This window comes from Chrysemys picta, chromosome 3 (assembly GCF_011386835.1).
Source record: "Chrysemys picta bellii isolate R12L10 chromosome 3, ASM1138683v2, whole genome shotgun sequence".
Taxonomy (NCBI): Eukaryota; Metazoa; Chordata; order Testudines; family Emydidae; genus Chrysemys; species Chrysemys picta.
Window position 1 is genome coordinate 8,139,786 of NC_088793.1, and position 14,937 is coordinate 8,154,722.

At 50.2% G+C, this 14,937-nt stretch overlaps 1 protein-coding gene across 21 annotated transcripts in view; it reads right to left on the minus strand.

Moving 5' to 3' along the window:
- Positions 1-14,937, minus strand: part of NCOA1 (nuclear receptor coactivator 1) — a 338,341-nt gene that overhangs the window by 24,930 nt on the left and 298,474 nt on the right. For all 21 annotated transcript variants that reach the window (XM_042848879.2, XM_042848877.2, XM_042848881.2 and 18 more), the window contains 5 exons: positions 13,933-14,059; positions 9,796-9,964; positions 5,706-6,020; positions 5,146-5,247; positions 300-699 (listed from right to left, as the gene is read on the minus strand). In XM_042848879.2, the coding sequence (XP_042704813.2) occupies positions 300-699; positions 5,146-5,247; positions 5,706-6,020; positions 9,796-9,964; positions 13,933-14,059 (1,113 nt within the window). The remainder of the gene's footprint in view (positions 1-299; positions 700-5,145; positions 5,248-5,705; positions 6,021-9,795; positions 9,965-13,932; positions 14,060-14,937) is intronic.

A 14,937-nucleotide genomic window follows, 5' to 3' on the forward strand; every position in this document is an offset into this window, starting at 1 on the left:
CAGCCTGGCTCTGTGCCTCAGTTTCCCCATATATAAATTGGGGATCATGATTCCTACCCACCTTTGTAAAGCTCTCGGAGATCAGCGAATGAAAAGCACTGTGTAATTATGACCTGATCTGGATTTCCTCCACTTGGGACTAAGGGGTACACATGGAAGTCATTACATTGGCCGTGCAGTATCTTTATTTACTTGCATCATTTGTTGCCCCCGCTCATACCTCCACACACTTAAAGCATCACCTGATGAAGCAGGTACTGAACGCAGACTCCACTTTAAGGGCACAGCCAAAGACGTACCTGACCCCGAGTACTGGAAGATGTTCTGCTGCATGGGAGGGGTCATCCCGGCACCAAACTGCCCTCCAACGTTCCCCATCATCCCTCTGTTCACCATGCTGCTGCGACTGGCCAGTGCTGCCTCAGGGTTCGACGCCAGCTGCGAAAAGGGGCTGGTGGAGGTGGGAGGGTTTCCTGGATTCGTACCGTAGTTGGGGGGGTAGGGGAACTGCTGTGGGGGTGCCTGGGGGAGGCGAGCTGCCCCCATCTGCACTGGGAGTCCAGCCGAGGGAGGAAGGTTGTTCCCGAAGCTCTGCTGTCTCATTAACATGGCTCGCTGCTGCATTAGCTGCCGCTGCCGATGCTGCTGGCTGTACAGCTCTCGCTGCCGCTGGGCCAGCATCTGTGCATTCAGAGGTGGCTGCAGAGGAGGAGGTAGACGTGAACGTTAGGATAACTCTGCCCCCGCTCAGGGTAACTGTACCACACGGGGGATGGACAAGTGACCTTTCCGGCTGCCTGTGGTGTCAATCATCATTTTGCAAGGAAAGCTAAAAACCCCAAAGAGCAATTGGGGAAGCTCTGTAAATCTGCCAGTTCGTGCAGATCAAAGGCAGAGCAGATTGGAAATATTAAAGAGCTGCCTCTGTCCATGCTCATTCCTGTAACTGAATGGAAAATCTCACATGCTCACCCCATAAAAGCTTGAAAGACCCAGGAGAGTTGGGATTCGGAACACATGTTCTCAGCCTGGCTATGAACAGGAAACCTTTGCAAGGGGCTCCCCATCTGCCGGGGCAGCTACTGGCCAACATTTCAGCTTTGTGTCATTTCATGCAGCTGCTAACGAGAAAAACGCCTGTCCAAAAAAGACCATTTGTTGCTGCTTCAGATCCCGCCCTGCTACCACAACCTTGCCTTTAACAACAGTTGTTGCTGGACTCTCTCAGCACAATCACTCACTTCATACCGCTCCCTGCACACAGAGCGGTCTCCCTCTTCCCGCCATCCCGATCTCCCCTCCAGATTCCCTTTCTTCGTGCCTGCCCCCCCCCGCCCCCAGCCACCTGTCCTGCTTAGTTGGCATCGTAATCCTGTCTTGCTCGTATCACCGTATAATCGTTACAAATGACATTTTAAAAGCCCGTGGTACTCAGGGGTGAAACGGGGGGAAGAAAAGTGGTGGCTCTCTTCCAAGCTCTGCCAACATGAGTCACCAAACTGGAGCACCCCTCACTGTAGAGTCTGTCAGCACCTTCGGAACGAGAACCTGGGACCATGGAGGTTCTGGGCTCCCAAAGCTTCATCCCCACCAGGAGCTCAGGCCAGGTTTCTGTTGGGGGACCCGGTGAAGCTAGACACTGCAGGAAGGAGCACTGAGCAGAGCCTGAGTGGCAGCCCTGCAGCTCACTGATTGGCCCACGCCGGTATATAAGCCAGGAAGCCATTACAGGGAGCTGTTTGAGCAAGGATACAGACTGCCTCCTTGCTTCCACGCTAGACCTCGCCTTACTATGAACCTTAGACTCTGGTTCCTGTCCCCAGTTCCTTCCCAACTCCGCTACTTGGCTCTTTTCTGTAACCTGGTGCCTGACTCGGACTTCCTGGTATCCTGACCCAGCTCAACCCCGACTACACTACACGTCTCCTGATGGCAACTCGGTAACTAACCAGTGCCCACCGGCCGCCCACGGCCCAGCCCAGCCCAGTCTGCAGTTGTTCAGGATGATCGTGTTTGCTCTCTGGACTCTAGCAGCTCAAAGTACTCAATCACTTGGGCTTTAATGTCAAGCCCTGTCCCCAACCTCTCTCTTTGTCTGAGTTTTCTCCGTTTAGGATTTTTCAGCTCTCCTGGGCAGGACCTATCTTCCTACCTGCCTGTGAAGCGCTCGTGCACACGTTACATTGATGTGCCGTACTAGATCGGCAGTGATCTAAGCAACTGCTGCCATAGACCATTTCCCTTAGCCTACTTTACAAAGTGCACACGTAGTGAGCCAGGCAGTGTCGCCTAGTGGAGAGGGCACTGGGAACCAGGAGACTTGGGCTCTATTCCCTGCTCTGTGACCTCCCCTTTCTGCGTCTCCGATTCATATCCCTCCCCCCCCCATTGGTCTTGTCTATTTAGACTGTAAGCTCTCTACAGCAGGGGCTGTGTGTTTCTCTGTGAGCGTCCAGCTCCTGGCATGACGGGGTCTCTTACCACCACCATAATAATGACAGCAGTGAGAAATGTGAAAACTCCATTGCAGAGCATGCTATTTTCAAACATGCATAACTTGTTCAAATCAAACCCCACTTTCACAGAGAGACTTAAAGGCGCTTCTTGTCAGCTGAGGGCTATTTCCATGCCATAGTTCAATTCTCTAACCCAGCTATTTTGACTGTAGGGCTGTTCAAAACCATCCCTTTCAAGAATTTTCTATAAATGATGGGTTTGTTTCCCAAATGGCTGAACCAGATTTGCTCAAAGCTAATAAAATATCACGGTGGAAAATTTCAGCCCAGAAGAGAAAGTTTGAGAAAGTTAGCAGCAGCTGAAGACAAAGCATTACAATGGAAACTATTACATAGTTTTGTCTGCAGCTATGGTGCCTGAGAGAATATCAAAGATGTCCAAAACTCATCAAAACAGTTTGGAGTCTTCACAGAGATGTTGGAGTCAGTAATGGTTTGGGGGTGGCAAGATAGCACCAGCACCAATAAAAACCCGCCATATGGAACAAAGTTACCAGAGTATGGCTACACCTTCCACCTTCTTTTCCCCCTATACTGAGCAGATATTTGATCCCACTTTACTGAGAATGGGATAGAACTCCTGGACCTGGGGGCTTTGCAGGATCATTTCAAAGATTCACTAGAGCAGGGGTCGGCAACCTTTCAGAAGTGGTGTGCCGAGTCTTCATTTATTCACTCTAATTTAAGGTTTCGCGTGCCAGTAATACATTTTAACATTTTTAGATGGTCTCTTTCTATAAGTCTATATTATATAACTAAACTATTGTATGTAAAGTAAACAAGGTTTTCAAAATGTTTAAGAAGCGTCATTTAAAATTAAATTAAAATGCTGATCTTACGCCACCAGCCTGCTCAGCTCGCTGCCAGCCTGGGGTTCTGTTCACCTAGGCCGGCAGCGGGCTGAGTAGGGCCTGCGGCCGGGACACCAGACCTGGGGGTGGGTGTTTCAGGGATCAGGGCAGAGGGTTGGGGGAGGGGGTGCAGGGCAGAAGGCTGGGGTGTGTGTGGGGGGGATTCAGGGATCAGGGCAGAAGGCTGGGTGTGTGTTGAGGTGTGGGGGGGTCAGGGCAGAGGGCTGGGGGTATGGGGGTGCAGGGCAGAAGGCTGAGTGTGTGTGGGGGGGTTCAGGGCAGAGGAATGGGGCTGTGAGGGTGCAGGGCAGAAGGCTGGGTGTGTGTTGGGGTGTGGGGGGGTCAGGGCAGAGGGCTGGGGGATGTGGGAGGTGCAGGGCAGAGTGATGGGGCTGTGCGGGTGCAGGGCAGAAGGCTGGGTGTGTGTGTGGGGGGATTCAGGGATCAGGGCAGAAGGCTGGGTGTGTGTTGGGGTGGGGGGGGGTCAGGGCAGAGGGCTGGGGGTATGGGGGTGCAGGGCAGAAGGCTGAGTGTGTGTGGGGGGGATTCAGGGATCAGGGCAGAAGGCTGGGTGTGTGTTGAGGTGTGGGGGGGTCAGGGCAGAGGGCTGGGGGTATGGGGGTGCAGGGCAGAAGGCTGAGTGTGTGTGTGGGGGTTCAGGGCAGAGGAATGGGGCTGTGAGGGTGCAGGGCAGAAGGCTGGGTGTGTGTTGGGGTGTGGGGGGGTCAGGGCAGAGGGCTGGGGGGTGTGGGAGGTGCAGGGCAGAGTGATGGGGCTGTGCGGGTGCAGGGCAGAAGGCTGGGTGTGTGTGTGGGGGGATTCAGGGATCAGGGCAGAAGGCTGGGTGTGTGTTGGGGTGGGGGGGGTCAGGGCAGAGGGCAGGAGGGTGTGGGGGGTGCAGGGCAGAGTGATGGGGCTGTGCGGGTGCAGGGCAGAAGGCTGGGTGTGTGTGGGGGGGATTCAGGGATCAGGGCAGAAGGCTGGGTGTGTGTTGGGGTGGAGGGGTTCAGGGCAGAAGGCTGGGGTGCTCGGCTCGTAGGGGTGCTCCCAGCCCCCTGTCCTGAGCGGCTCATGGCAGGGGGCTGGAAGGGATATGCCCTGTTCCACCCCCTTCCCCCAGGCTCCGTCCCTACCTCTCTCTGCCTCCTCTACAGAGCTGTGTGCAAGCTGCCGCTCTCCCCCCACCCCACAGGGCCATCAGCTGATTGGCCAAGGAAGGAGAGGAGGCGGGGCAGGAAAGCACCGCTGGGGGAAGAAGCGGGGGAGGGGGGAAGCTTGGCTGCCGCAGAACCAAGCTTCTGCCTCCTGCCCCCACAGGGGAGAGCGGTGGGCGGGGGGGCTGAGGGCCGGGACTGTGTCAGGGGAGCTGCATGCCACTCATAATCGGCTCGCGTGCCGTGTTTGGCACGTGTGCCGTAGGTTGCCGACCCCTGCACTAGAGATTCAACTATAAGAGAATGTCATCCGTTACAAAGGGACCCTTCTCAATGAAGTCCAAGCCAGCACCACTCATCTCCAAGCAGCAATAGAGAATTTCCAGGTGGAAATGCTGTGTAGAGGCTGAAGATAATATCCGCAGTCAGCTACACAGAAAATTCATTTGGGGCCGTATCCTACTACCCTTACTCACGTTGAGTAGTACCTCACTCTGCAGTTCTTCTCACTGGAATAGACTGAGCGTATTGCTGCTTACAGATCAATGATGTAGGCCCTTAGTGATACAGTACTAATTTCCACTGGGCTGATAAGGCTGCCAACATGTGGCTTCCTACCATTACCTGAGGCGTAATCTGTGGCTGCATGCCTGCCCTCATACTGATGCCGACCGGAGAATTTGCTGCAAACTGGTTCAGGATCGCCTGCCGATTTTGGTGTATCAGCTGGAGGAGGAGGAAATCAGACAGACCTTACAGCTCTACACCTGTTTTGGTCAGGTACAGAACATCTACAGACCCACCAACGGCAACTGGCTTCCAACAGCATTTTTCTTCCTTGCGTTTTTCCTCCCTACCTATCTGAGAAGCAGGTAATTCATTTAAAGGGACTTTTACTAGTTTCCCCACAATGTCTTCTAACTACAAAATGGCAACACAGCACTTTCCTTTACGTTATTCCTGGTGCACATCCTTCTGCTGCTCTATTACAGTGGGGCATCCTAATGACAGAGCTTGTGGCATGGGCTGGCCCCACATAAGGAGACGTGCTGGGCAAAACCCAGTGTGTGGCAGTTCACAGACTTCTGTAACCTGCACAGCACATCTGGAGGGGAAGAGGTTGACTGCTGGGCAGCTCTAGCCGTGAGTTCTGGATTCCCCATAAAACCAAAGTGAATAGTCACCTGCTGCTGCCCTTGTAGCCGCTGCTGCAGCTGAAGTCTCAGCTGGTTGGGAGCTGTCGGTGGCCTGTTTAAAGTCTGCCGTGGCTGCATTCCCATGTTGGTGGGGAAAGCCCCTCGGGGCGGTGGTACCTGAACCGGCATGGGCCCGAAAGAGGGTTTCTGCCTGACCATGCCTTGGAAAGGGCTGGGGAGATTAGCAGTAGGAGAAGCAGAAGAATAAGGCTGGGGGTAGAGGCCAGGCTTCTGATCCATTAGAAGAGATGGTGTCGCTTGCTGTGGCTGGAATCTGTCAGTCAGCACTTCCAGGCCGCCTCCCTGTTTAAAAAGGGGGACAAAAGTGAGACCCCTTCTTAGCTGACAAAAATCCCAGCAGAGTTTCTAACACACAAAGCAACTGCCATGTGTTCCACTTCTCACAGAAGGCGGCAAACCCCGACTCAAAGGGCCCAACCTTCACTTCTCAGGCTCCTCAAGCATAGTCCCGAATGGACTGCTCCTAGGATTAACCCAACGGCTGGCCCTGGCATTCACTACACTGGTACAGCCGACCACACTCCAGCCTGCTTGAGTCTAGTCAGTGGGAATGTCCCAAAAAGCAACTGCAGAAGAACCATTAGTACCTCACTCCTCAGGGCCAGAGGCCTTAAAAACCTTCACAAGGAAAAGGACTTTTTGCTTGGGCATGAACAAAGGCCACAATTTTCAGAAGGGCTCAGCACATGCAGTTGGGTCCAGATTTTCCAGGGAGCTCATCTCCTATTGTTGTCAAGGAGAGCGGAGGAAGGGGCAAGAGATTCTTTGTTGTTCTCAGGAGTGGTGGTGGTGGGAGGGGTGACTCTCGATAGTCTGCATTAGGAGATGAGCTGTTTGGAAAATCTAGCCATTTATTTAGGTGCCTGAAGGGGCGCTGTGCTGCGACAGTGGGAGAATCAATTCAAGGCCAGGGGAACAGCCTGGTATCTCCTACATTACCCTCCTATTGCAGTCTGCAAAGGGGAGGTGGCCAGAGGTAATAGGTTGCAGCTGGGGCTTCCCTGTGCCCCAGCAATCCCCAGCTATCATGATAGCCCTAGAAGCCTTTGACAGCTGGAGTAATAGCCTTCAAGCTGCCTTCACTTACACAGGGTGACCAGACCAATGCACAGTCAGATCTGGATCACAGGAGCGTGCCTTCCGGAGCTGTATTGTGGGCTCCTCAGCTGCAGGCCGGGATCGGGGTCAGTATATGCAAGTAAGCCGAATCAGACCACTCTGAGGAAGCTTCCACGGGGGAAATAGGAGACACACTGTTCTGCTTTAGCTTTACTCCAGATAGTACAAAATAACTGGGACCCAGCAGAGAGTAAACTGCAAAGCTTGTGGCATTGAGTTCCACAAGTTAACTATGTGCTATGTAAAAAAAAATATCTTTCCCTCAATGGGGGAGGTAAATTCCACAATGGAGAACAGCTCACTGAAAACATCCTGATTTCAGCCCCGCCTCATTAAACTGGGGGCTAGGTTAACTCGAGTACCTCACCTGACCACAACTTCCTGTCTGATGCTGCAACAGAGAGGTGGTCTTAGACATAATCAGTTACCAGATTAGGAGCCCTATCCCATCAGGTGCTTGAAATCAATCAGCAACCTTCAGCATCGAGTCCGAGTCGGGGGAAACGAACTCGGAGGTTTCGCTACTCTCTAGAGGTATGTCTTCCCTGCAGAGTTAACTCAGGTGACCGGTGCCTGGGTGTGAGCAGGCACTCTGTGTGCAATACCATGCCTGAATTACTGCACCCTTGCTGCTGCTGCTGCTGCATGTAGCCGTGTGTGTCGCTAGACACCTGGAAGGAATCTCACGGCTCTGTGCTGCACTTAGCTGAGCCACTCCATGATTCTTTCCTAGTGAATTGTGGAAGACCTTGTCTGTCATTCTTGGGGGTGGGGGGATTATGGGAAGGTGCAGCAAGACTCTATCCTCCCTGCAAAGTAGGTGGGTGACCAGCCTGAGAGAAAGCAGCACAGAGGCTCTAACCCAGACCCCGCCGTGCCAGGTAGCTCAGGCTGAAAGCAACACTAAACTCGGCTGAGAAGGTTTTGTTTGTGAAGAGGAGGTGGGCTAAGGTAACTCCACAGTGAAGACATACCCTAAGGTTTGAGTTGGTTCCAGGTGGGTCTGAAATACAAGTAAGAGTAAGGGTAAGTCTGTACAACGTACCCAAGGAAATACGAACTGGTTTAGGAGGATGGGATACATTTCAATTATGTATCCGAGGGGGAAACTATCGAAATGAACATCTTCCCAAAGGTGCCTGAATTCTGAATGCTGTCCCCATAAATATTTATGTCCAATACATATTTTATAGCATTACATAAGTTATTACAAAGATTCATCTGGAGCCATGGAAAAAACCCAAGATTAATATTAAAGAAACGATACTTGGATGGGAGGAAAGCTGGAATTCAATTCCAAACATGAGCTGATGCTCTGAGCCATAGACTATTAGACAGGGAATTTGCTGGCTCAAGAGGGATGATGATTGGCAATCTCACATAACTCTGGGCCCCAGGCTCGGTGTTCCAAGGCATCTTACTTCAGTATTTTAGAGAGAAAGTCAGATGCCTAGTATCCTCCCTAAGAACAACACTGAAAGTTAACTGGTGTGGTTATGGGCATTAGGTGGTCTGTATGAAATGTGTTTGGTAGATTGTAATCCGGGTCCTGGTGGATAGGAGACCACGGCACGAAAACCACCATACCACAACTGGCATCTTTATTGGCAGCCTCAGCAGAGGAATCAGTGACTGAACGTGCCAGGGAGACAGAACTCCTGCTCTCAGACCTACATTTTTAAAAGTGGCTAGTGATTTTGATGCCCAAGATGAGACGCCTTAAAAGGGGTCTGCTATTGAGAGGGCAGATGCTTGGAATTTCCTGAAAAACAACTCCACTATATAAAGTGTCTCAGATTAGTCACCCCAAATCAATAGTCACACAAGAAAATTTAGGTTTGTCTCTAGATTAAAGCTGAGGCACAGCGATGGGGCGATATAAAGAAGTTGCACTGCTATTGTGTGGTTGCTCTGTGGCGGCTCAGTGGCAGAAGCCCCCTTGAGTTCAGCGATAAAGAAGCAGGCCTTGGAAGAGGAGAGGAATTCACTCTCTAGGGCTCCCTTTCTACGTCCATTCCAAGAGCACTAAAATTAATGACAGATTTTTGGTTCTAATAATTTTTTTGGAAACAAACATGCGTGTGTAAGTATTGTCTGAACTGGAAAAATAAATTATAGAAATAGTCGCAAACTATTTCATTACTTGTATGTCTCTGTTCTTTATATCTTTCCTATGATCAGGATTTCTTCAAGCAGTGCTGTTCTTCATTATTTATGAAAACCCGGCATATTCTTAGAGGCCCAGATCCTGCCATTGGATCTGTGTGCACCCAGGCGGAACCCCATTGGGGTTTACGGGATTAAGCTCTGTTTGCGCAGCTCCGAGGCAGGATCTGGGCCACTGCATGTGCTGCACAACGGCAATATTGAGGGAGCGGGGGAACAACCCATCAGCCTGCGGTTAAATTGGAGACGGGTTGCTGCAATGAAAGCCAGGCTTGGTGGTAACGGCTGTGCATTTTTGTACCAGCAAGGCCATTAAGCATATATTATGCAGCATAATTAAGGCTCCGGAATCTCTACTTGTGAGATTCCAGCTGGAGTTCTCTTCTGCACTCTAACCCCAAAGGAAGATGGTGAGGCAGGAAAGCCTGCCAACTCTCCCCACTTCCCACTGCATGAGCCATTCGAGGATAAATACGTTCAGTTGCCTCTGAGAGGCTGATGTTTCCCACGGGGGATCACGTTTTAAAAGCAGGGGGCACAATATTGTATTTCATGGGGATATTTTCCAACTTTTTGGTAGAGCGCACTGGAAAATGCCATGGTATTAAGTATCCTCTTTGAGCCTAATGTGCTGTTTTGTTCCCATCCACATCTGGCAAGCAAGCACCAGATGTTGGAAGCCCTCCTTTGCACCCATTATCAGGCCTCAGCACCTGGCCACATACACAATCCTCTACCAGCCCCAGCACCCCCCAAGCACATCGCTTGCTACCTGGACCAATTTGTCAATCCCAAGAGCTCGGTCCAATTCCGCCAACTCCGTTTCATCTTTGCCACTCAGGAAGGACACAAGCTGCTCGAGGAGGGCTTTCTCGTCATTCCGGCCCTCCGGCGTGGTGGGGGGGCATAGGAGTTCGTCCAGCTGGGAAGTGATGCACTGGCTGTGTGGGTGACAAAATAAACGGAGACATTCAGTGTAGAAAACAGCTCTGCCTTTCAGCTGTAAGGACCCCACGTGGAAGGACTGCTTCTGCAGGGTTCCTCCCGCTGACATGCTCACTTGCCTAACTGGTTCTGAGTCCGCGCAACAACTCACTCTGATCTAGCAAGCGAACCCAAAGTGATGTTTGGAACGCACCGAGGGTGAACTGCACCCCTGCACAAGGTTTAGGTACCACTTCAGACTATTGCTGGACCTGTGCGCAGGGTTGAGTTTCAGAGCCTCAACAAGATTCCTATCAAACTTTCTTGATTTGTCCAGGTTTCGTGCTGGCAAACGTCCCGCTAGCTGGGAAGGACAGCGGGTTTTCAGTACGGAGAATTCTTTGGAAACACAAAGCCAGAGAGGTTTGGGAAAAGTCAGAACAGCTGACACTAAAGCAAAGGAAACTGTTCAGGCACAAAAATAAGAAGCCTGAAGAATTCTCCCCCTTGATATTCTTGGGGACAAGGTTAATATGTAATGAGAGCCGTTCCAATGACGTGACTGATTGGTGTCAATGGGATTTTCTGGGCCTGACACAATGAAGGGAGCTATGGCACATCACACTTCTAGAAAAGCACAAAGGAGAGAGCTTAAACATGCCAGTGGTTCCCAAGGAGCAGACCTGTTTATCCTCTTAGCTCCAGATGAGGACCAGATGTACAGTAAGTAACTGAAACTAATCTGATCAGGAACACTGCAGCCAATACACATAGTTTAATCCAGGGAAAGAAATATAAGGCACTGGAATTTCTTAGACTGCAGTACAGGAGCAGAGGAAGAAGGGGAGGGAGAGGTGGAGAATGGGGCTTGCTTCAGTCTATAACAAAGATTCCTGCTGCTTGTAGCTTCATATCAAACCAAATTTGTGTGTGTTAAAGCTGCAGCTACACATCCAGTGTACTGGCTCCTGTACACACAAACACTCCATCAGTCCACAGCAGGGGCATCAAATTCAGAGGAAAGGGCTGGATTCCAGGTTAAATTGTGGGCTGGAGGTTGGCAGAGTGCCCTTGATCCACATCGGAGACCCCAATGATAGCAGTGGAAGGTTCACTCAGACAGCCAGCAAACAATGCGGCCGTTACTAGTAACTAGACTGATTTATTCCTGTATTTCCTTCTTTGCGGCAACTCCCAAATGGCACCTGTCGAGGATTTCACTCCCATCCCGACCCCATTCTACACACTAGAACCGTCAGTAAATGTTGAGGTGCCGTGACATCATTGGTCTCGGTGCTGATGCTCCAACCTAGCACGAGAAGGGTGTTCGCCCTTCTGACTCACTGGTGCAAGCTCCATGCAGACATCCTGATGTCTCTTACGTGTGGTTCACGTGTGGAAGGTTCTTTTCCCCGCCAGGAGGACTAGAAACTTTTTTTTTTTTATTGAAGCTTAGATTCTGCATAATCGGAGCATGCCATGTGGGTCACATAAATACATCATGTAGGCCAGATCCGCCCTGCAGGCGGTATGTTTGACACCGCTGCGCTATGGCTTATATGCAATACAATACTGCCACGAGGCCCTTGCTGACCTCAGGGCTCCTTTGGGCTAGGACTGTACAAACGCAGAGAGAGGGGGGCAGTCCCTGCCCTGAAGAGCTTACAGCCTAAAGAGACAAAGAAAGGGAGAGTAGTATCCCCATCTCAGACAGGGGACAGAGACAGAAATAATAAGAGACTCGCCCAAAGTCACTCGGAGTCTGGGAACTGAACCTGGAACTCCAAACTCCCAGCCTGGTGCCTTAACTACAGCACCGATGTTCTTCTTTACACAGCCTGCTCGTTATGGGTTGATATGCAATTTTACTTCTTGCAGGCCATCTCTTAAAGGGATTTCTGGGTGTGGCAACACAAACGCAAAGCCCTACGCTAATGGGACCATTATTCCTCAGAAATATCACAGGTCCCAGACACATTTCTAACAAGCTGCTGATATATTCCAGCAAAATGGTTCATGGGAAACAAGCCAGCCAGGAACAGAACCCCCTCAGCCTCCCTATGTCTTCCTCACGTGTACAGAAGAGCACAGAAGGAAACCCCAAGTCTTCTAAAGACATGCAGCTCAGAGTGACCACAAACTGCTCCACATCTATCCAGAGACCCACCAGCTTTATAAGGTGAAGAGAACAGCTCTATCACACTCGAGTTAACATGTATCTTGCAGCAGAGCAAGACGGAAAGCTCTGTTAATAACAAACATAACCATATAAGCTTTACATATGAAGTTCAATTTGAGCTTTAATAGAGCCTGTCAAATTGAAAACTGGAGCATGCGGCCAGTAACCTGTAATCAGATTCTGTCCTAGACACAGCTCCAGCAGTTTAACAGCCTCTACACAGACATTTGATTTTATTTAAAGCTCTGCTGAGGGCTGGAGCGAGACCTTTGGGGGTTTTTGGTCCAGAAAAGCCCTCTGGACTAGGCGAAAGGCTCACCACTTTGCCTCTGGTGGGCATTGTTTACGATTATTGGGATCTTCTTCCCATTCAAGGTCAGGACTATCTTATTAGCAATGGCAAAAATCTCACCCTTGTCACCTCAATGGGTTAAACACAAGACCGCGGTTTGCCTACTCTCCACGATTCCTGGTGCTGCTCCTTTCACATACAAGGAGGCAGCGTCACATTTACTCCTAACATTGCTGGAAGCCATTTCACCCTCTGCTTCCTTCCCCCCTGTAAGGCACCCATCCCCTTGGTATCTGGGCATCAAATGTAGCATGCATGACAGGCAGGCTCTCTAGAGCCCCCTGGTTAGCTTTGTGAGTTTACATATAATGAAATTTTTAATAAGTACTTTTATTTTATTTATGGCCATTGCTCCTGGGGAAAGGCCTCACTGAAACTATTTTGTTCTGTCCTAGTTAGATGCCAATAGCTCCACCTTATTGCTTAATGTTCTGTTCTCCTTCAGGAGCACAGCTGGTCATTTAGCAGACTGTTTACCTCCCCATCACAAGCCTTGATGTATTAACTGCTGATGAAGCCCAACTGCAGCTATTTTAATAGCTACACGGAAAACGCCATTCAGAGGTTTTGCTCAAGCAGAACTATACAGTACCTCCCTTCTGCCTCAATTCAGGTCAAAGAAAAGTTTCTGCATGCAGAGTTTTTGCAACCTTATAACTATACCACTAGGTGGCAGTAGTTGTAATGGACTCTATCCTTAGTTATTTGGAAAAAATCGTTCTCTCTCACACTGTCTTAATACTGATTTCAGTGTATCTGGTCTATGAGGCACCTTTCCCCGTTGACAGGGCACTAATATTATTCGTACAGGCACAGGGTGAAGTTCACCCTTGTGAAAAGGGCCAGCACAAAGCCTGTGCCTCAGTGATGTTCCGACTGTGCTGGCTGGCCCTTGCATACAGGTGTGAATTTCACCCTTGTGCTATTGTATCTCCTCCAGTCTTAACTAGCTATGGTGAGAACGTTCCTCTCCCTCGACTCAACCAAGTGCATCAGACTAGAGAATATCAGGACATCTTATTATGGCCAACATTTGAGCTGTCTGATCACTTAATAAACCTCATGTAAGTGTAACTTCCACGGGTATGCCTACACAGCCAGTGAAAGCAAGTCTCAGAGCCCGGTTTGACAGACTCATGCCATGGCATTAAAATTAGCTGAAGCCTAAGGAGATGGGTGGGCGGGCTTCAGAGCCCAAGCTCCAGCCTGAGCCCAAACCTCTACACTGCTATTTTTAGTCATAGTGCGGATCTCAGACTGTCTACCTTTAACACTCACTGCCGTGGGTTGACAATCGCTGTGTGGACGCACCCATAGGGACCTTTACCCAAGGGTTGGCACGGCAATCTCTATCCACAGAAGAACAAACCGTAAGCCTACTGAAAATATATCGTAAGAGGGTAGAGGAGGGTGGGGTGGCGGGAAGGCAGATTATCCAAACCCACAGTACTTACTCATCCGGTTTATTCAAAGATACTCGATTCATGGAGGCCATGGGGTTGTCTGCCCATGGAATCTGGTCACCCATTCCTGGCTGTCCAAACTGTTGATCGGAGACTCCCAACTCCAGTTCAGACAATCCTGATTGGGAAAAGCGAGGGTGGGGTAGAGTAAGTGTTATAGAGCAAAAGAGGTGTCATAAACCACTCTACAAAGGGAGTTACAAGTCTTTCCCCATTCATCATCCCATTCACTTGTGTGTAAAATACCTTCAGTGTAAGGTGGAGGAAGAGTGGGGAAAATGCAAAGGAAGCTAAGAGTTCAGACAAATGTTAATGCCTGCTTAGACCTGAAATCCTTTTGGAGTCAGCTGAGATAATCCCTGGCTCACAGAGGTACAGAGGCAGTACCTCCCCCATCCCCAAAAGCATTCTGACATGAAAGTTTGAGCTGATGTTGTGGACAAGTACTACCACTACTAAAGGATTAAGAAACGGGGCTACTTAGCTCTTCCATACATGATGCTCAGATACCATGATGATGACACAGAATACATGCCAAAAACAGAGTGATTAAACGGAAATATGAAATCTCTCATCAGGCCCCCTTTACCACCACCTCAGATCAGGAATCCAGAGGGGCAACCAACTGAAGCAGGGTCAAGGACTTGCGCCACATTGATGTCCTATATCTCTGTGAACAAAGCTCTAATCAGGCTGAGTACGTGAAATCTTACCAAAGCAATGGGAATTCACACAGCCGACTCCCTTCACTTGCAACGCACGGCACACCCTCACCCACAACCTAGGCAGCCCAATTTAACTACTGCAGCTCAACTACACTGTCTAATAGACTGTAGCGGGACAGTGATTGTGTCATGGCTCTAACACTTTGCGAGCGCAGGAGAAGCAATAAGGAAAGGGATAAGAGTGCACTAAGATTTCAAAATAAATGACATGAGTTTTCAGAAAACAGAGACACTCCAGCTCAGAGAGTTTGTGACATATACCCCAAGACCC